The sequence below is a fragment of the Oncorhynchus masou genome, chromosome 25 (genome assembly GCF_036934945.1).
Source record: "Oncorhynchus masou masou isolate Uvic2021 chromosome 25, UVic_Omas_1.1, whole genome shotgun sequence".
Taxonomy (NCBI): Eukaryota; Metazoa; Chordata; class Actinopteri; order Salmoniformes; family Salmonidae; genus Oncorhynchus; species Oncorhynchus masou.
Genome location: NC_088236.1, coordinates 5670059 through 5692186, shown reverse-complemented (window position 1 = coordinate 5692186; position 22128 = coordinate 5670059). Strand labels below are relative to the sequence as shown.

The 22128-nt window shown below is 45.3% G+C and overlaps 1 protein-coding gene across 1 annotated transcript in view; it reads left to right on the top strand.

The window, feature by feature from the left end:
- The window catches only part of LOC135513459 (chondroitin sulfate proteoglycan 4-like), an 82248-nt gene that overhangs the window by 39648 nt on the left and 20472 nt on the right, over nucleotides 1-22128 (top strand). The window contains exons 7-11 of the mRNA XM_064936338.1: nucleotides 2862-2960; nucleotides 3184-3366; nucleotides 4508-4684; nucleotides 15880-16078; nucleotides 18421-18552. Of these exons, the coding sequence (XP_064792410.1) occupies nucleotides 2862-2960; nucleotides 3184-3366; nucleotides 4508-4684; nucleotides 15880-16078; nucleotides 18421-18552 (790 nt within the window). The remainder of the gene's footprint in view (nucleotides 1-2861; nucleotides 2961-3183; nucleotides 3367-4507; nucleotides 4685-15879; nucleotides 16079-18420; nucleotides 18553-22128) is intronic.

The following is a 22128-nucleotide window of genomic DNA, read 5'->3' as shown; positions in this document are numbered from 1 at the left end:
GTCCCCTAGACCACAACCAAACTGTCCCCTAGACCACAACCAAACTGTCCCCTAGACCACAACCAAACTGTCCCCTAGACCACAACCAAACTGTCCCCTAGACCACAACCAAACTGTCCCCTAGACCACAACCAAACTGTCCCCTAGACCACAACCAAACTGTCCCCTAGACCAAAACCAAACTGTCCCCTAGACCACAACCAAACTGTCCCCTAGACCACAACCAAACTGTCCCCTAGACCACAACCAAACTGTCCCCTAGACCAAAACCAAACTGTCCCCTAGACCACAACCAAACTGTCCCCTAGACCACAACCAAACTGTCCCCTAGACCACCCCCAAACTATCCCCTAGACCATCTCAAACTATCCCCTAGTCCACCCCCAAACGATCCCCTAGACCACCCCCAAACTATCCCCCAGACCACAACCAAACTGTCCCCTAGACCACCCCCAAACTATCCCCTAGACCACCCCCAAACTATCCCCTAGACCACCCCCAAACTATCCCCTAGACCACCCCCAGAAAATCCTCTCGACCACCCCGAATCTATCCCCTAGACCACCCCCAAACTATCCCCTAGACCACCCCCAAAAAATCCTCTAGACCACAACTAAACTATACTCTAGACCACCCCCAATCTATCCCCTAGATCACCCCCAAACTATCCCCTAGACCACAACCAAACTATTCTCTAGACCACACCAAACTATCCCCTAGACCACCCACAAACTATCCCCTAGACCACCCCCAAACTATCCCCTAGACCACCCCCAAACTATCCACTAGACCACCCCAAACTATCCTCTAGACCACAACCAAACTATCCCCTAAACCATCCCCAAACTATCACCTAGACCACCCGCAAACTATACCCTAGACTATCCCCAAACTATTCCCTAAACCATCCCTAAACGATCCCCTAGACCACCCCAAACTATCCTCTAGACCACCCCCAAACTACCCCCGAGACCACCCCCAAACTATCCCCTAGACCACAACTAAACTATACCCTAGACCACAACCAAACTATCCCCTAGACCACCCCCAAACTATCCCCTAGACCACCCCCAAACTATCCCCTAGACCACCCCAAACTATCCCCTAGACCACCCATAAACTATCCCCTAGACCACCCCTAAACTATCCCCTAGACCACAACCAAACTATCCCCTAGACCACCCCTAAACTATCCCCTAGACCACAACCAAACTATCCCCTAGACCACCCCTAAACTATCCCCTAGACCATCCCTAAACTATCCCCTAGACCACAACCAAACTATTCCCTAGACCACCCCTAAACTATCCCCTAGACCACAACCAAACTATCCCTAGACCACCCCTAAACTATCCCCTAGACCATCCCTAAACTATCCCCTAGACCACAACCAAACTATCCCCTAGACCACCCCTAAACTATCCCCTAGACCATCCCTAAACTATCCCCTAGACCACAACCAAACTATCCCCTAGACCACCCCTAAACTATCCCCTAGACCACAACCAAACTATCCCTAGACCACCCCTAAACTATCCCCTAGACCATCCCTAAACTATCTCCTAGACCACAACCAAACTATCCCTTAGACCACCCCTAAACTATCCCCTAGACCACAACCAAACTATCCCCTAGACCACCCCTAAACTATCCCCTCGACCACCCCTAAACTATCCCCTAGACCATCCCTAAACTATCCCCTAGACCACAACCAAACTATCCCCTAGACCACCCCTAATCTATCCCCTAGACCATCCCTAAACTATCCCCTAGACCACAACCAAACTATCCCCTAGACCACCCCTAAACTATCCCCTAGACCACAACCAAACTATCCCTAGACCACCCCTAAACTATCCCCTAGACCACCCCTAAACTATCCCCTAGACCATCCCTAAACTATCCCCTAGACCACAACCAAACTATCCCCTAGACCACCCCTAAACTATCCCCTAGACCACAACCAAACTATCCCCTAGACCACCCCTAAACTATCCCCTAGACCACCCCTAAACTATCCCCTAGACCACAACCAAACTATCCCCTAGACCACCCCTAAACTATCCCTTAGACCACAACCAAACTATCCCCTAGACCACCCCTAAACTATCCCCTCGACCACCCCTAAACTATCCCCTAGACCATCCCTAAACTATCCCCTAGACCATCCCTAAACTATCCCCTAGACCACAACCAAACTATCCCCTAGACCACCCCTAAACTATCCCCTAGACCATCCCTAAACTATCCCCTAGACCATCCCTAAACTATCCCCTAGACCATCCCTAAACTATCCCCTAGACCACAACCAAACTATCCCCTAGACCACCCCTAAACTATCCCCTAGACCACAACCAAACTATCCCCTAGACCACCCCTAAACTATCCCCTCGACCACCCCTAAACTATCCCTAGACCACCCCTAAACTATCCCCTAGACCACCCCTAAACTATCCCCTCGACCACCCCTAAACTATCCCCTAACCATCCCTAAACTATCCCCTAGACCATCCCTAAACTATCCCCTAGACCACAACCAAACTATCCCCTAGACCACAACCAAACTATCCCCTAGACCACCCCTAAACTATCCCCTAGACCACAACCAAACTATCCCCTAGACCACCCCTAAACTATCCCCTCGACCATCCCAAAGCCACGATACTCATCTTTCTCACACTTGTTCCCACACGCACATTTGTCTTTTCCTGGGTTTTTTGGAAAAAGATTTTACTTGCAATGACATTGATGTGTGGTTGTTTTTACCTACCTAAGTTGCACTGATTGTACGTTTCTCTGGATAAGAGTGTCTGCTAAATGACTAAAAGGTCCATGTAAAAATGTCTCTTCTTCCTGTTTAGGTCAATGACACCTTCCTATTGGATGTCTCCAACGGGGTCACGGAGGTCAACAATATCAGCATGTCCGTGGACATCATCGCCCACCTCATCCCTCTACAGGTATTGTCATTTTAGAATTATTGCATTTTAGGTTTTATATTGTGGAATTATTCATGCTATCATAGGTTTTTATTGTGCGTTGACAATTTATGTTTGTAAAGTGGTGTACAAATCAAAGTTTATTTATCATATGCACAGGATTCAGTGCAAACGGTGCAATTAAATACTTTACATTTCTATGACTGCTAGCGAATAATAAATGCTAATCCTTCTACTACTACAGGTGTTGAACTTCACCCTCAGAGAGGGCGGATCCAAGGCTTTGACCCAGGAAGTGCTCAGGGTCACCAGCCGACACTTCTCTGGCCTCAACTTCCTGTATAGCTTGTCTGAACCCCCGCAGAATGGCCACATTGAACATTCACGTTACCCCGGGGTTCCTCTACGGGTTTTCACCAGACGCCAGGTAATGTAACATGCTGACCAGACCGGACACGTGGCGTGCCCGAGCGTCGCAAAATAAATTTAGAAATCTATGTTAGTCAATTATTGCACCCACACTGCTTGCGCGCGCCAACGAGCGTCTGCGTTGCCAAGGGCTAAAATAAAACTCCTTTCTATTTCTAATGCAGATTGTACTGAAGGTCCTGTACCCACGTGCCATCTCCTCATTGGTTATACCCACGTGGGTGATTGAAAGACAATTTGTTTTGCCGGTAGTTGTGGTAAAAGTTTAGATGCCAATCACCATATAAGTTCAAAGATGAAAAAGCCTGGAAGGAGGAGAGATGACTAGAAACGATTTGTTGGCCGTTTTATGTGTGGATTTTATGTGTGAATTAATTGTCGGAGTAGAGGACCTTGTGCATTTCAGGTAAAATAACAACTCAATGTTTATATCCCGGGACAAATTAGCTAGCAACAGCAAGCTAGCTAAATAGGACAAACAAGCTAGCAAGTGCAAGCTAGCAAGCTAAATAGGACAAACTAGCTAGCAAGTGCAAGCTAGCTAGCTAAATTGCCATACATGTTTAATGCTTTTCGACCTGTCCCCAAATTAATGTAATCGGTTCAGAGTTTGTTTTGATATTTTAACCTGCGTGTCGTGATCGCGTTTGGTGTAGGGGGACAAAATACATTTATGCACGATGGCGCACGCGCGTAGCCGGTTTGGTTTCCGTGACTCTTATCTCTTTCTGTCGTTCTCTCTTTCTTCATGTTGAACAAAAATATCAAAAATATGTTAAGTTCTCCACTGATTGTTCATATTTGGATTGTCCTTGCGAATAATATCGGAGAAGGATATATAGCCTACGCAAGCTAAAAACACCTCATATGTATGTACCTACGGATGCTCAGTGTTTCGTTGGTTTAGTTTCTCATGTGGAGTAATCAATCAAACTATTGATTATGATAATACTTTTATAACCAATTTATAGACACGTGGAACACGTCATACAATGCCCTATGAATTCTTCGTCATGAATTATACCTGTATGCCTTAATCTACTATGCACCTACATTAAGGACTTCATAACCCGTGCATGCGTATTTCTTAAATGAATGTAATTGTTTATTTTTAGTCTCTTAACTTTCTCGCCCTCTAGGTGGAGCAGGGGGTAATCTACTACATACATGACAGCAGTGAGACGTTAGAAGACAACTTCACTGTGGTGGCCAACGACACAGGCCTGAGGAAACAGAGCTCTCCCTGTACCGTGTACATCCAGGTCACAGCCGTCAACGACCAGCATCCAGTCATCACCGCCAACAGGGTCCTCAGGGTGAGTCCTCTAATCATCGCTGCCGACATGGTTCTCAGGGTGAGTCCTCCAATCATCACCACCGACATGGTTCTCAGGGTGAGTCCTCCAATCATCACCACCGACATGGTTCTCAGGGTGAGTCCTCCAATCATCACTGCCAACATGGTTCTCAGGGTGAGTCCTCCAATCATCACCACCAACATGGTTCTCAAGGTGAGTCCTCAAATCATCACTGCCAACATGGTTCTCAGGGTGAGTCCTCAAATCATCACTGCCGACATGGTTCTCAGGGTGAGTCCTCCAATCATCACTGCCGACATGGTTCTCAGGGTGAGTCCTCCAATCATCACTGCCGACATGGTTCTCAGGGTGAGTCCTCAAATCATCACTGCCGACATGGTTCTCAGGGTGAGACCTCCAATCATCACTGCCGACATGGTTCTCAGGGTGAGTCCTGCAATCATCACTGCCGACATGGTTCTCAGGGTGAGACCTCCAATCATCACTGCCGACATGGGTCTCAGGGTGAGTCCTCCAATCATCCCACTAACAGCATTCTCAGGGTGAGACCTACAATCATTACTGCCGACATGGTTCTCAGGGTGAGAACCCATCATTACGCACACCTGGCAACCCTCATTACACACACCTGGCAGCCCTCATTACGCACACCTGGCAACCCTCATTACGCACACCTGGCAACCCTCATTACGCACATCTGGCAACACTCATTACACACACCTGGCAACCCTCATTACGCACACCTGGCAACCCTCATTACGCACATCTGGCAACACTCATTACACACACCTGGCAACCCTCATTACGCACACCTGGCAACCCAGGACCTGTCATATAGGACTGGTGCCAGTACAGGTCTTGTCATATAGGACTGGTGCCAGTACAGGTCTTGTCATATAGGACTGGTGCCAGTACAGGTCTTGTCATATAGGACTGGTGCAAGTACAGGTCTTGTCATCTAGGACTGGTGCCAGTACAGGTCTTGTCATCTAGGACTGGTGCCAGTACATGTCTTGTCATCTAGGACTGGTGCCAGTACAGGTCTTGTCATCTAGGACTGGTGCCAGTACATGTCTTGTCATCTAGGACTGGTGCCAGTACAGGTCTTGTCATCTAGGACTGGTGCCAGTACATGTCTTGTCATCTAGGACTGGTGCCAGTACAGGTCTTGTCATATAGGACTGGTGACAGTAGACCTGTCACATAGGATCAAATCAAATCAAATCAAAATCAAATTTATTTAAATAGCCCTTCTTACATCAGCTGATATCTCAAAGTGCTGTACAGAAACCCAGCCTAAAACCCCAAACAGCAAGCAATGCAGGTGTAGAAGCACGGTGGCTAGGAAAAACTCCCTAACCAGACTATGAGGGGTGGCCAGTCCTCTTCTAGCTATGCCGGGTGGAGATTATAACAGAACATGGCCAAGATGTTCAAATGTTCATAAATGACCAGCATGGTCAAATAATAATCACAGTAGTTGTTGAGGGTGCAACAGGTCAGCACCTCAGGAGTAAATGTCAGTTGGCTTTTCATAGCCGATCATTCAGAGTATCTCTACCGCTCCTGCTGTCTCTAGAGAGTTGAAAACAGTAGGTCTGGGACAGGTAGCACGTCCGGTGAACAGGTCAGGGTTCCGTAGCCGCAGGCAGAACAGTTGAAACTGGAGCAGCAGCACGGCCAAGTAGACTGGGGACAGCAAGGAGTCATCATGCCAGGTAGTCCTGGGGCATGGTCCTAGGGCTCAGGTCCTCCGAGAGAGAAAAAGAAAGAGAGAAAGAGAGAATTAGAGAGAACATACTTAAATTCACACAGGACACCGAATAAGACAGGTGAAGTACTCCAGATATAACAAACTGACCCTAACCCCCCGACACATAAACTTCTGCAGCATAAATACTGGAGGATGAGACAGGAGGGGTCAGGAGACACTGTGGCTACATCCGATGATGTATGGCCCGGACAGGGCCATACAGGAAGGATATAACCCCACCCACTTTGCCAAAGCACAGCCCCCACACCACTAGAGGGATATCTTCAACCACCAACTTACCATCCTGAGACAATGCTGAGTATAGCCCACAAAGATCCTCGCCACGGCACAACACAAGGGGGGGGGGGGGGGCGCCAACCCAGACAGGAAGATCACATCAGTGACTCAACCCACTCAAGTGACGCACCGCTCCTACTGACGGCACGAAAGAGCACCAGTAAGTAAGCCAGTGACTCAGCCCCTGTAAAAGTGTTAGAGGCAGAGAATCCCAGTGGAAAGAGGGGAACCGGCCAGGCAGAGACAGCAAGGGCGGTTCGTTGCTCCAGAGCCTTTCCGTTCACCTTCACACTCCTGGGCCAGACTACACTCAATCATATGACCCACTGAAGAGATGAGTCTTCAGTAAAGACTTAAAGGTTGAGACCGAGTCTGCATCGCTCACATGGGTAGGCAGACCATTCCATAAACACGGAGCACTATAGGAGAAAGCCCTGCCACCAGCTGTTTGCTTAGAAATTCTAGGGACAATTAGGAGGCCTGCGTCTTGTGACCGTAGCGTACGTGTAGGTATGTACGGCAGGACCAAATCAGACAGATAGGTAGGAGCAAGCCCATGTAATGCTTTGTAGGTTAGCAGTAAAACCTTGAAATCAGCCCTTGCCTTAACAGGAAGCCAGTGTAGGGAGGCTAGCACTGGAGTAATATGATCAAATTGTTTTGGTTCTAGTCAGGATTCTAGCAGCTGTATTTAACACTAACTGAAGTTTATTTAGTGCTTTATGCGGGTAGCCGGAAAGTAGAGCATTGCAGTAGTCTAACCTAGAAGTAACAAAAGCATTGATTCATTTTTCTGCATCATTTTTGGAAAGAAAGTTTCTGATTTTTGCAATGTTACGTAGATGGAAAAAAGCTCTATTTGAAACAGTCTTGATATGTTCGTCAAAAGAGAGATCAGGGTCCAGAGTAACGCCGAGGTCCTTCACAGTTTTATTTGAGACGACTGTACAACCATCAAGATTAATTGTCAGATTCAACAGAAGATCTCTTTGTGTCTTGGGACCTAGAACAAGCATCTCTGTTTTGTCCGAGTTTAAAAGTAGAAAGTTTGCAGCCATCCACTTCCTTATGTCTGAAACACAGGCTTCTAGCGAGGACAATTTTGTGGCTTCACCATGTTTCATTGAAATGTTCAGCTGTGTGTCATCCGCATAGCAGTGAAAGTTAACATTATGTTTTCGAATGACATGCCCAAGAGGTAAAATATATAGTGAAAACAATAGTGGTCCTTAAACGGAACCTTGAGGAACACCAAAATTTACAGTTGATTTGTCAGAGGACAAACCCATTTACAGAGACAAACTGAAATCTTTCCGACAGATAAGATCTAAACCAGGCCAGAACTTGTCTGTGTAGACCAATTTGGGTTTCCAATCTCTCCAAAAGAATGTGGTGATCGATGGTATCAAAAGCAGCAATAAGGTCTAGGAGCACGAGGACAGATGCAGAGCCTCGGTCTGACACCATTAAAAGGTAATTTATCACCTTCACAAGTGCAGTCTCAGTGCTATGATGGGGTCTAAAACCAGACTGAAGCGTTTCGTATACATTGTTTGTCTTCAGGAAGGCAGTGAGTTACTGTGCAACAGCTTTTTCAAAAAAGTTTGAGAGGAATGAAAGATTCGATATAGGCCGATAGTTTTTTATATTTTCTAGGTCAAGTTTTGACTTTTTCAAGAGATGCTTTATTACATCTCCCTCACTAGCTTTAAGCACCAGCTGTCAGAGCAGCTCACAGATCACTGCACCTGTACATAGATGGGCTGTTTACAGATGGGCTATCTACCTACCTCATCCCCATACTGGTATTTATTTATTTTGCTCCTTTGCACCCCAGTATCTCTACTTGCACATTCATCTTCTGCCGATCTACCATTCCAGTGTTTAATTGCTATATTGTAATTACTTCGCCACCATGGCCTATTTATTTCCTTAACTTACCTAATTTGCACTCACTGTATATAAAACCTTTTGTTTTGTTTTGTTCTACTTTATTTTTGACTGTGTTTTGTTTATTCTATGTGTAACTCTGTGTTGTTGTATGTGTCGAATTGCGACGCTTTATCTTGGCCAGGTCGCAGTTGCAAATTAGAACTTGTTCTCAACTAGCCTACCTGGTTAAATAAAGGTTAAATACATACAATAAACAATAAGCTTGGCACATCTAGCCACTGGGATTTTTGCCCATTCTTCAAGGCAAAACTGCTCCAGCTCCTTCAACTTGGATGGGTTCCGCTAGTGTACAGCAATCTTTAAGTCATACCACAGATTCTTAATTGAATTGAGGTCTGGGCTTTGACGAGGCCATTCCAAGACATTTAAATGTTTCCCCTTGAACCACTTGAGTGTTGCTTTAGCAGTATGCTTAGGGTCATTTTCCTGCTGAAAGGTGAACATCCGTCCCACCTTCTTCCATATGTTTGGAGAGTACCTTCTTCCGTATGTTTGGAGAGTACCTTCTTCCATATGTTTGGAGAGTACCTTCTTCCATATGTTTGGAGAGTACCTTCTTCCATATGTTTGGAGATTACCTTCTTCCTTATGTTTTGGAGAGTACCTTCTTCCATATGTTTGGAGAGTACCTTCTTCCATATGTTTGGAGAGTACCTTCTTCCATATGTTTGGAGAGTACCTTCTTCCGTATGTTTGGAGAGTACCTTCTTCCATATGTTTGGAGAGTACCTTCTTCCATATGTTTGGAGAGTACCTTCTTCCATATGTTAGGAGAGTACCTTCTTCCATATGTTTGGAGAGTACCTTCTTCCTTATGTTTGGAGAGTACCTTCTTCCTTATGTTTGGAGATTACCTTCTTCCTTATGTTTGGAGAGTACCTTCTTCCTTATGTTTGGAGAGTACCTTCTTCCTTATGTTTGGAGAGTACCTTCTTCCTTATGTTTGGAGAGTACCTTCTTCCATATGTTAGGAGAGTACCTTCTTCCATATGTTTGGAGAGTACCTTCTTCCATATGTTTGGAGAGTATCTTCTTCCATATGTTTGGAGAGTACCTTCTTCCATATGTTTGGAGAGTACCTTCTTCCTTATGCTTGGAGAGTACCTTCTTCCATATGTTTGGAGAGTACCTTCTTCCATATGTTTGGAGAGTACCTTCTTCCATATGTTTGGAGAGTACCTTCTTCCTTATGTTTGGAGAGTACCTTCTTCCTTATGTTTGGAGAGTACCTTCTTCCTTATGTTTGGAGAGTACCTTCTTCCATATGTTAGGAGAGTACCTTCTTCCATATGTTTGGAGAGTACCTTCTTCCATATGTTTGGAGAGTATCTTCTTCCATATGTTTGGAGAGTACCTTCTTCCATATGTTTGGAGAGTACCTTCTTCCATATGTTTGGCGAGTACCTTCTTCCATATGTTTGGAGAGTCTCTTTAGCAAACACCAAATGTGCTTATATCTTTCTTTAAGCAACTACTCTTCCGTAGTGGCCAGCTCTGTGGAGTGTACGGCTTAAAGTGGTCCTATGGTCGGCTCCTCCAATCTCCGCTGTGGAGCTTTGCAGCTCCTTCAGGGTTATCTTTGGTCTCTTTGTTGCCTCTCTGATTAATGCCCTCCTTGCCTGGTCCATGAGTCTTGGTGGGCGGCCCTCTCTTGGCAGGTTTGTTGTGGTGCCATATTCTTAAACATTTTTAATAATGGATTTAATGGTGCTCCGTGGGATGTTCAAAGTTTCTGATATTTTTTTTATAACCCAACCCTGATCTGCACTTCTCCAAAACTTTGTCCCTGACCTGTTTGGAGAGCTCCTTGGTCTTCATGGTGCCGCTTGCTTTGTGGTGTCCCTTGCTTAGTGGTGTTGCAGACTCTGGGGCCTTTCAGAACAGGTCTATATATACTGAGATCATGTGACAGATCATGTGACAGATCAGGTGACACTTAGATTGCACACAGGTGGACTTTATTTAACTAGTTATGTGACTTATGAAGATAGTTGGTTGCACCAGATCTTATTTAGGGGTTTCAGGGGTGAATACATAAGCACGCACCACTTTTCCATTTTTTAAATTTGTATTTTTTTGAGACAAGTTATTTTTTAATTTCACTTCATCAATTTGGACTATTATGTGTATTTCCATGTTTTATTTTTTTATATTTTTTATTTCCCCTTTATTTAACCAGGTAGGCTAGTGGAGAACACCTTTATTTAACCAGGTAGGCTAGTGGAGAACACCTTTATTTAACCAGGTAGGCCAGTTGAGAACACCTTTATTTAACCAGGTAGGCTAGTGGAGAACACCTTTATTTAACCAGGTAGGCCAGTTGAGAACACCTTTATTTAACCAGGTAGGCTAGTTGAGAACACCTTTATTTAACCAGGTAGGCTAGTTGAGAACACCTTTATTTAACCAGGTAGGCTAGTTGAGAACACCTTTATTTAACCAGGTAGGCTAGTTGAGAACACCTTTATTTAACCAGGTAGGCTAGTTGAGAACACCTTTATTTAACCAGGTAGGCTAGTTGAGAACACCTTTATTTAACCAGGCTAGTTGAGAACACCTTTATTTAACCAGGTAGGCTAGTTGAGAACACCTTTATTTAACCAGGTAGGCTAGTTGAGAACACCTTTATTTAACCAGGTAGGCTAGTTGAGAACACCTTTATTTAACCAGGTAGGCTAGTTGAGAACACCTTTATTTAACCAGGTAGGCCATGTTGAGAACACCTTTATTTAACCAGGTAGGCTAGTTGAGAACACCTTTATTTAACCAGGTAAGCTAGTTGAGAACACCTTTATTTAACCAGGTAGGCTAGTTGAGAACACCTTTATTTAACCAGGTAGGCTAGTTGAGAACACCTTTATTTAACCAGGTAGGCTAGTTGAGAACACCTTTATTTAACCAGGTAGGCTAGTTGAGAACACCTTTATTTAACCAGGTGGGCTAGTTGAGAACACCTTTATTTAACCAGGTAGGCCATGTTGAGAACACCTTTATTTAACCAGGTAGGCCATGTTGAGAACACCTTTATTTAACCAGGTAGGCTAGTTGAGAACACCTTTATTTAACCAGGTAAGCTAGTTGAGAACACCTTTATTTAACCAGGTAGGCTAGTTGAGAACACCTTTATTTAACCAGGTAGGCTAGTTGAGAACACCTTTATTTAACCAGGTAGGCTAGTTGAGAACACCTTTATTTAACCAGGTAGGCTAGTTGAGAACACCTTTATTTAACCAGGTAGGCTAGTTGAGAACACCTTTATTTAACCAGGTAGGCTAGTTGAGAACACCTTTATTTAACCAGGTAGGCTAGTTGAGAACACCTTTATTTAACCAGGTAGGCTAGTTGAGAACACCTTTATTTAACCAGGTAGGCTAGTTGAGAACACCTTTATTTAACCAGGTAGGCTAGTTGAGAACAGGTTCTCATTTACAACTGCGACCTGGCCAAGATAAAGCATAGCAGTGTGAACAGACAACACAGAGTTACACATGGAGTAAACAATAAACAAGTCAATAACACAGTAGAAAAAAAAGAGTCTATATACATTGTGTGCAAAAGGCATGAGGAGGTAGGTGAATAATTACAATTTTGCAGATTAACACTGGAGTGATAAATGATCAGATGGTCATGTGCACGTAGAGATATTGGTGTGCAAAAGAGCAGAAAATTAAATAAATATAAACAGTATGGGGATGAGGTAGGTAGATTGGGTGGGCTATTTACCGATGGACTATGTACAGCTGCAGCGATCGGTTAGCTGCTCAGATAGCAGATGTTTAAAGTTGGTGAGGGAGATAAAAGTCTCCAACTTCAAAAAATGTTGCAATTCGTTCCAGTCACAGGCAGCAGAGAACTGGAAGTAAAGGCGGCCAAATGAGGTGCTGGTTTTAGGGATGATCAGTGAGATACACCTGCTGGAGCGTGTGCTACGGGTGGGTGTTGCCATCGTGACCAGAGAACTGAGATAAGGCAGAGCTTTACCTAGCATGGACTTGTAGATGACCTGGAGCCAGTGGGTCTGGCGACGAATATGTAGCGAGGGCCAGCCGACTAGAGCATACAGGTCGCAGTGGTGGGTGGTATATAGTGCTTTAGTAAAAAAAAACGGATGGCACTGTGATAAACTGCATCCAGTTTGCTGAGTAGAGTGTTGGAAGCTATTTTGTAGATGACATCGCCGAAGTCGAGGATCGGTAGGATAGTCAGTTTTACTAGGGTAAGTTTGGCGGCTTGAGTGAAGGAGGCTTTGTTGCGATATAGAAAGCCGATTCTAGATTTGATTTTAGATTGGAGATGTTTGATATGAGTCTGGAAGGAGAGTTTACAGTCTAGCCAGACACCTAGGTACTTATAGATGTCCACATATTCTAGGTCAGAACTATCCAGGGTGGTGATGCTAGTCGGGCGTGCGGGTGCAGGCAGCGAACGGTTGAAAAGCATGCATCTGGTTTTACTCGTGTTTAAGAGCAGTTGGAGGCCACGGAAGGAGTGTTGTATGGCATTGAAGCTCGTTTGGAGATTAGATAGCACAGTGTCCAAGGAAGGGCCAGAAGTATACAGAATGGTGTCATCTGCGTAGAGGTGGATCAGGGAATCGCCCGCAGCAAGAGCAACATCATTGATATATACAGAGAAAAGAGTCGGCCCGAGAATTGAACCCTGTGGCACCCCCATAGAGACTGCCAGAGGACCGGACAGCATGCCCTCCGATTTGACACACTGAACTCTGTCTGTAAAGTAGTTGGTGAACCAGGCAAGGCAGTCATCCGAAAAACCGAGGCTACTGAGTCTGCCGATAAGAATATGGTGATTGACAGAGTCGAAAGCCTTGGCAAGGTTGATGAAGACGGCTGCACAGTACTGTCTTTTATCGATGGCGGTTATGATATAAAGACAGACCCCAAGAGATTTGCAGCTGAAAATGCTGCAAAATGTGGCTTTTAATTCCAGGTTGTATGGCAACAAAATATGAAAAATGCCAAAGGGGTTGAATACATTTGCAAGTCACTGTACAGGGTCAGTTCAGTACCATATTAACAATGTACAGGGATACTGGAGTGATGGAGGTAGATATGTATAGGGGTAAGGTGACTATATACAGGGTCAGTACCATATTAACAATGTACAGGGATACTGGATTGATGGAGGTAGATATGTATAGGGGGAAGGTGACAGGGATACTGGAGTGATGGAGGTAGATATGTATAGGGGGAAGGGGACAGGGATACTGGAGTGATGGAGGTAGATATGTATAGGGGTAAGGTGACTATATACAGGGTCAGTACCATATTAACAATGTACAGGGATACTGGATTGATGGAGGTAGATATATATAGGGGGAAAGAGACAGGGATACTGGAGTGATGGAGGTAGATATGTATAGGGGGAAGGAGACAGGGATACTGGAGTGATGGAGGTAGATATATATAGGGGAAGGTGACTATATACAGGGTCAGTACCATATTAACAATGTACAGGGATACTGGAGTAATGGAGGTAGATATGTATAGGGGGAAGGGGACAGGGATACTGGAGTGATGGAGGTAGATATGTATAGGGGGAAGGTGACTCGGCATCAAGATATATGATAAACAGAGTAGCAGCAGCGTATATGATAAGTGTGTGTGTGCAGAGTCAGTATAAATGTGTGTGCATGTTACGTGTGTGTGAGCAAATGAAGTGAGCCTGTGTGTGTGTGTTGGAGTGTCAGTGTGCATGAGTGTGCTTCCTGTCCTCAGCCGTAGCTTTCCACGAGGCTGTTTATGTACCTGTTCCTGTCCTGAACCGTAGCTTTCCACGAGGCTGTTTATGTACCTGTTCCTGTCCTGAACCGTAGCTTTCCACGAGGCTGTTTATGTACCTGTTCCTGTCCTCAGCCGTAGCTTTCCACGAGGCTGTTTATGTACCTGTTCCTGTCCTCAGCCGTAGCTTTCCACGAGGCTGTTTATGTACCTGTTCCTGTCCTCAGCCGTAGCTTTCCACGAGGCTGTTTATGTACCTGTTCCTGTCCTCAGCCGTAGCTTTCCACGAGGCTGTTTATGTACCTGTTCCTGTCCTCAGCCGTAGCTTTCCACGAGGCTGTTTATGTACCTGTTCCTGTCCTGAACCGTAGCTTTCCACGAGGCTGTTTATGTACCTGTTCCTGTCCTGAACCGTAGCTTTCCACGAGGCTGTTTTTGTACCTGTTCCTGTCCTCAGCCGTAGCTTTCCACGAGGCTGTTTATGTACCTGTTCCTGTCCTCAGCCGTAGCTTTCCACGAGGCTGTTTATGTACCTGTTCCTGTCCTGAACCGTAGCTTTCCACGAGGCTGTTTATGTACCTGTTCCTGTCCTCAGCCGTAGCTTTCCACGAGGCTGTTTTTTAAAACCGGACTAGGCAGCATTCTGCATGTGTTTGCTTTAAAAAGTTGTGTTTGTCTGTTAGCTGTCTTCTCCCTCTGTGACTTCCTCTCTGAAGCTTCACATTGGAAGTGCACTTCCTGTGTGCACGCACACACGCGCGCACGCACGCACGCACGCACGCACGCACGCACACACACACACACACACACACACACACACACACACACACACACACACACACACACACACACACACACACACACACACACACACACACACACACACACACGTGACTAGATGTTGACCTCTCCTGTGGCGACTAGATGTTAACCTCTCTTGTGGTGACTAGATGTTAACCTCTCTTGTGGTGACAAAATGTTGACCTCTTCTGTGGTGACTAGATGTTAACCTCTCTTGTGGTGACTAGATGTTAACCTCTCTTGTGGTGACTAGAGGTTAACCTCTCCTGTGGCGTCTAGATGTTTGGTGTCAAAGCCTGTGTGTGTGCACGCGAGCATGTGTTAAAGACAAGCTTAGTCAGGACATAAAAAGACAAGCCACAGGTCAGAGTTCACTGCAATGATTATTACTGCCATTAGTTCTGTTTGAAATACCACTTAGGCGCACTAAGCAGGCTTCACTTACTTCCAATAACAGTTTGGTTTTGGCCCGGGATACAGAAAAGCCCAATGTGACAGAAGAATGCTTTTAAACAATGTGGCATTGTGATGATTATTGGAATCGAACAATACAATATATATATATTTTTAAAGGTCTTTGAAATGTGATTGATTTGATTGGTTGCCTCCTTAAGTGTGGGATTGATATAATTGCCCCCCCCCCTCAGGTGTGGGAGAGGTCGGTGACAGAGATCCGCCCTGAGAATTTGGACGCCCAGGATGAGGACACGCCCCCTGAGGAGCTACAGGTGATTGCGACTCCGCCCAACAATGGCCACCTGGCGCTGAAGAGCGCCCCCACCAGGCCGCTCCTGAACTGTACACTACAACACATCCATCTGGGACAGCTGGTTTTTGTCCACAGTGGTAAGACCTGAGCACTATACTACGAATATAGAAATATAGAATTTACTAGTTTGAATATAATTCAATAGCCAGGGTAGATCCACCTATGTTAATATAATATAATTGCATGGCTCGGCCTATCTGCGTTCCGTTTGTGTTACGCTCGCGCCCCCTGCTGGTGTTTGACGGAGTGACAGATGGAGTTGAATTAAACCCCGTTTCTCATATTGATTTTCCCAGAGCACTATACTACCTATGTGGTTTGAGGAGTTAGCGAGTTAACTTTGGTCAACTCTGAGTTCAACTCGGGATAACTCGGGTACCACGAATGTGGCTCAAACCTTTTTAACCAGGTACATTTCTATGGCAACGAATCGTTCAGAGCGAACCTGCTCCGGGAAAGGATAACTTAGGGTTAACTGCATTTATCCTAAATGAAGTGTCTGAGCCGCAAGTTGAGGACCAATTCAATCAGATTCCCTCCCTCTCACAAAGATTGCATCATTATCCATTTTAGGAAAACAACGGATGAAATATTGTATTTATGAAATGCGTTGTGTGTTCGAAAAGAGTCATGGTAAAATAGCTATCACATTACACATTTAGTAATAACAAATGCATTTGAAACTTCACGCACAGGAATACTTTTGTATGACTTAACGATTGTTTTATCATAGGACTGGGGGGAAAAGGTGCTCGTTCATTGATAAGCACACCAACGTAATAGACTAAAGACATCTACGTGTCTATTTCACACCACAGACTGATGAATTGGCAAGATAACCTCATTCATGGTACAAATGAAAATGTGGCATTGACTCGCCCATGGATCGGTGTTTCAGCATGGTTTTTCGGTTCGGTGTTTCGACATGGTGTTTCGGTTCGGTGTTTCGACATGGTGTTTCGGTTCGGTGTTTCGACATGGTGTTTCGGTTCAGTGTTTCGACATGGTGTTTCGGTTCGGTGTTTCGACATGGTGTTTCGGTTCGGTGTTTCGACATGGTGTTTCGGTTCGGTGTTTCGACATGGTGTTTCGGTTCGGTGTTTCAGCATGGTGTTTCGGGTCGGTGTTTCAGCATGGTGTTTCGGGTCGGTGTTTCAGCATGGTGTTACGGTTCAGTGTTTCGACATGGTGTTTCGGTTCGGTGTTTCGACATGGTGTTTCGGTTCTGTGTTTCGACATGGTGTTTCGGTTCAGTGTTTCGACATGGTGTTTCGGTTCGGTGTTTCAGTATGGTGTTTCGGTTCTGTGTTTCGACATGGTGTTTCGGTTCAGTGTTTCGACATGGTGTTTTGGTTCAGTGTTTCGACATGGTGTTTCGGTTCGGTGTTTCGACATGGTGTTTCGGTTCAGTGTTTCGACATGGTGTTTCGGTTCGGTGTTTCGACATGGTGTTTCGGTTCGGTGTTTCGACATGGTGTTTCGGTTCGGTGTTTCGACATGGTGTTTCGGTTCGGTGTTTCGACATGGTGTTTCGGTTCAGTGTTTCGACATGCACACGCAGTTACAAGCCTGCTAGAGTTAGCAGCAGGTCGGACGTGCAATATCCACCGTCGTAGTACGGATGAAGCCTGAGCTGGAATGTGCAGCTAACTGAAGCTGGCTAACTGAAGCTGGCTAACTGAAGCTGGCTGGCGTTAGAAACCCCAGAGTAGATCTAGCTTTCTACGTAGGATACCCCTCAGGACAGGAGGACAGAAGTTGGAGGAAGCTGATCAGGGCCCGTATTCCCAGAGTGCCTCAGGGTAGGAGTTCTGATCTAGGATCAGCCCACCCCCCCTGTCCATATAATTTGATTCATTTTGAACTGACAGGCAAAACAGATCCTAGATCAACACTCCTACTCTAAGACACTTGATAACTACAACCCCTGAAAGACATTGTCTTGGGACAGAAGGTAACCAGAAGTGATTGTGTTGTTTCCCTCTAAAGGTGCCATGGTAACCAGAAGTGATTGTATTGTTTCCCTCTAAAGGTGCCATGGTAACCAGAAGTGATTGTATTGTTTCCCTCTAAAGGTGCCATGGTAACCAGAAGTGATTGTGTTGTTCCCCTCTAATGGTGCCATGGTAACCAGAAGTGATTGTGTTGTTTCCCTCTAAATGTGCCATGGTAACCAGAAGTGATTGTGTTGTTTCCCTCTAAAGGTGCCATGGTAACCAGAAGTGATTGTGTTGTTTCCCTCTAAAGGTGCCATGGTAACCAGAAGTGATTGTGTTGTTCCCCTCTAACGGTGCCATGGTAACCAGAAGTGATTGTGTTGTTTCCCTCTAAAGGTGCTATGTTAACCAGAAGGGATTGTGTTGTTTCCCTCTAAAGGTGCCATGGTAACCAGAAGTGACTGTGTTGTTTCCCTCTAAAGGTGCCATGTCGGGAGGGTTCAACTTCCAGGTGAACGACGGAGTGAACTTTTCCCCCCGCCAGATCTTCAGCATCACAGCCAGCACCCTGGTCCTCAGTCTGGAGAACAACCAGCCCCTCAAGGTTTTCCCAGGTAGCCTCTAATCCCTAACCCAGGTTACTGCCAGCACCCTGGTCCTCAGTCTGGAGAACAACCAGCCCCTCAAGGTGTTCCCAGGTAGCCTCTAATCCCTAACCCAGGTTACTGCCAGCACCCTGGTCCTCAGTCTGGAGAACAACCAGCCCCTCAAGGTGTTCCCAGGTAACCTCTAAATCCTAACCTCTAATCCCTAACCCAGGTTACAGCCAGCACCCTGGTCCTCAGTCTGGAGAACAACCAGCCCCCAAGGTGTTCCCAGGTAACTAACGCCTCCCCAGGTAACTCTTCCCCTCCCCCTCCAAGCTAACCCCTCCCCAGGTAACTCCTCCCCTCCCCCTCCAAGCTAACCCCTCCCCAGGTAACTCCTCCCCTCCCCCTCCAAGCTAACCCCTCCCCAGGTAACTCCTCCCCTCCCCCTCCAAGCTAACCCCTCCCCAGGTAACTCCTCCCCTCCCCCTCCAAGCTAACCCCTCCCCAGGTAGCTCCTCCCCTCCCCCTCCAAGCTAACCCCTCCCCAGGTAACTCCTCCCCTCAGTTCCCTGGTCATTACTCTGAATAACATCAGGGCCCTCAAGGTGTTCCCAGGTAACCTACAGTAACCCCTCCTTCAGATAGATATCTAATTTGTCCAATCCCACATGGACTCCAACCCTCTATCTATACACTAGTAGCGATATGAAAGGACTAAATAAATGAATCAGATCTTATTTAGAATGGGAATGTATAGATCTTCCTCACTCTGATCAATTCTATGATCTGTGACTCTGCTAGTTTTTCAGAGAGGAAACTTACCATTGACCAACATACCACATTTTTTAGTAGTTTCATATTGTATTATTATAGACATGCTGCATTTCCAGTCTCACCATGTATGCCTACATACAACGATGGCAGGTACCTGTACCAGTCTGCCAAGTGCTAAAGCACAGTTGTGTCAATGCATTCCAACCTCTCTCTCTGTCTCTCTCTCTCTCTGTCTCTCTCTGTCTCTCTCTCTCTCTCTCTCTCTCTGTCTCTCTGTCTCTCTCTCTCTGTCTCTCTCTCTCTCTGTCTCTCTCTGTCTCTCTCTGTCTCTCTCTCTCTCTCTCTCTCTCTGTCTCTCTCTCTCTCTCTCTCTCTCTCTCTCTCTCTCTCTCTCTGTCTCTCTCTGTCTCTCTCTCTCTCTCTCTCTCTCTCTCTCTGTCTCTCTCTGTCTCTCTCTCTCTGTCTCTCTCTGTCTCTCTCTCTGTCTCTCTCTGTCTCTCTCTCTCTCTCTCTCTCTGTCTCATCTCTCGTCTCTGTCTCTCTCTCTCTCTGAATGTTAGTGGTTGCATTGCAGTTAACTAGTATTCTCTTTCCTATTTATTCTTATCATCTTTATTCTGCTTATTTTTTTAATTTCTATTTAGGTGTGGACACTTGTACTGGCACAGCTACAGAGCCAATGCTTCAAGTTGTTAACCAAATCCTTGTATCTCCTTGTTTGTTTTTTTGTGCCGTAAGTTGGTGGGAGTTTTCTTTTCTTTTAGTTTGTCTGTTATCAAAGCAAATCTATGGATGCCTTTCAGGAGCCACTTTAAACTCCACCTGGTTTCGTTTTGATTGTCAGTGACTCATTTGTTATTTCCCCCCTTTTTAAAAAAAAATGTTCAATGATTTCTGGTTGGTTATTAGGGAACGTAAACACTTGACTGTAATATTTACAAAAATCAAACCCCCTAAATGCCTGTCCTTTTTCTTTTGCCTTTGTGTGCTGAAGTGCAGAGGTCTAACTGGGTTGTATATAGACCACAACTAGGTGTATTTACATCGCACAGAGATGAACAAGTGGTCAGAGTGACACCACATCAAAGGGATTCGGGCTATAGACATTAAGGGACATTTCCATAATAGTCTGGTCTGTATGTCACGCCCTGACCGTGGATTGCTTTGTATGTTTCTATTTTTAGTTTGGTCAGGGTGTGACGTGGGTGGGTATTCTATGTTGTAGTTCTATGTTTTCTATCTCTATGTGTTTGGCCTGGTATGGTTCTCAATCAGAGGCAGCTGTCTATCATTGTCTCTGATTGAGAGCCGTACTTAGGCAGCCTGTTTTCCCATTTTGAGTTGTGGGTGATTGTTTTCTGTTTTGTGTGAGTAGCTGACAGAACTGTTGCGTTTTTTTGTTTGTTCTACTTTTGTTTTTGTTTCAGTGTTCCGGTTATAATAAACAACATGGACACTTACCACGCTGCTCATTGGTCCGATGTTTCCTACTCCTCCTCAGAAGAGAGGGAAAATCGTTACACTGTATTTCAAATCAGGAAACAATGGACATAGCAGAAAGTTGTAGCCTACATGGAAAATCAGCGGCCTGACAAGACAAACGGTGGCCATGTTCAGACTTTTTAATTTGGCATCTAGCGAGGCAACCTATCAAATGTTTTCCTATTCAACGAAGTGGGGGAGTATAGGGCTTGAAATGTCAAACGCTTTCCAAATCACAGTTTATTTGTCACGTGCGCTGAATACAACAGGTGTAGTAGACCTCACAGTGAAATGCTGAATACAACAGGTGTAGTAGACCTCACAGTGAAATGCTGAATACAACAGGTGTAGTAGACCTTACAGTGAAATGCTGAATACAACAGGTGTAGTAGACCTCACAGTGAAATGCTGAATACAACAGGTGTAGTAGACCTCACAGTGAAATGCTGAATACAACAGGTGTAGTAGACCTCACAGTGAAATGCTGAATACAACAGGTGTAGTAGACCTCACAGTGAAATGCTGAACACAACAGGTGTAGTAGACCTCACAGTGAAATGCTGAATACAACAGGTGTAGTAGACCTCACAGTGAAATGCTGAATACAACAGGTGTAGTAGACCTCACAGTGAAATGCTGAATACAACAGGTGTAGTAGACCTCACAGTGAAATGCTGAACACAACAGGTGTAGTAGACCTCACAGTGAAATGCTGAATACAACAGGTGTAGTAGACCTTACAGTGAAATGCTGAATACAACAGGTGTAGTAGACCTCACAGTGAAATGCTGAATACAACAGGTGTAGTAGACCTCACAGTGAAATGCTGAATACAACAGGTGTAGTAGACCTCACAGTGAAATGCTGAATATAACAGGTGTAGTAGACCTCACAGTGAAATGCTTAAATTATAGGCTTACTTGTAGTAACAAGGAAATGTATAAATGACTGACAATAAGATTTCACCTTGTGTTTCAATTCGTGTTTCAATTCTACTAAATTATTTAGTTTTTTTCCCCTTCATGTTGAGAGCTCTAAATCTAGTTGAGAATACCACAGTGTGATGAAACCATGATTACTGAAATCACTAGACCGTCCTCTTTAATATGCCGTTTCCCAGGCTCCGTCGCTCACACGCAGAAGAAACCAGTTCTTTGTCTGGATAGGCCAGAAAATGTGACACGTCACTCCCTATGCAAATGAGGAGAGTGAAACCTGACACTTGAAATCAGCTCCACTGACAGAGTGGTAGCAGAGAGGAGACAGATGGGACTCTCTGCCACTGTAAGGTACTGTACCCTGTGACGTTCACAGAGTACGTTGTACACCGACATGTTGGTCAGA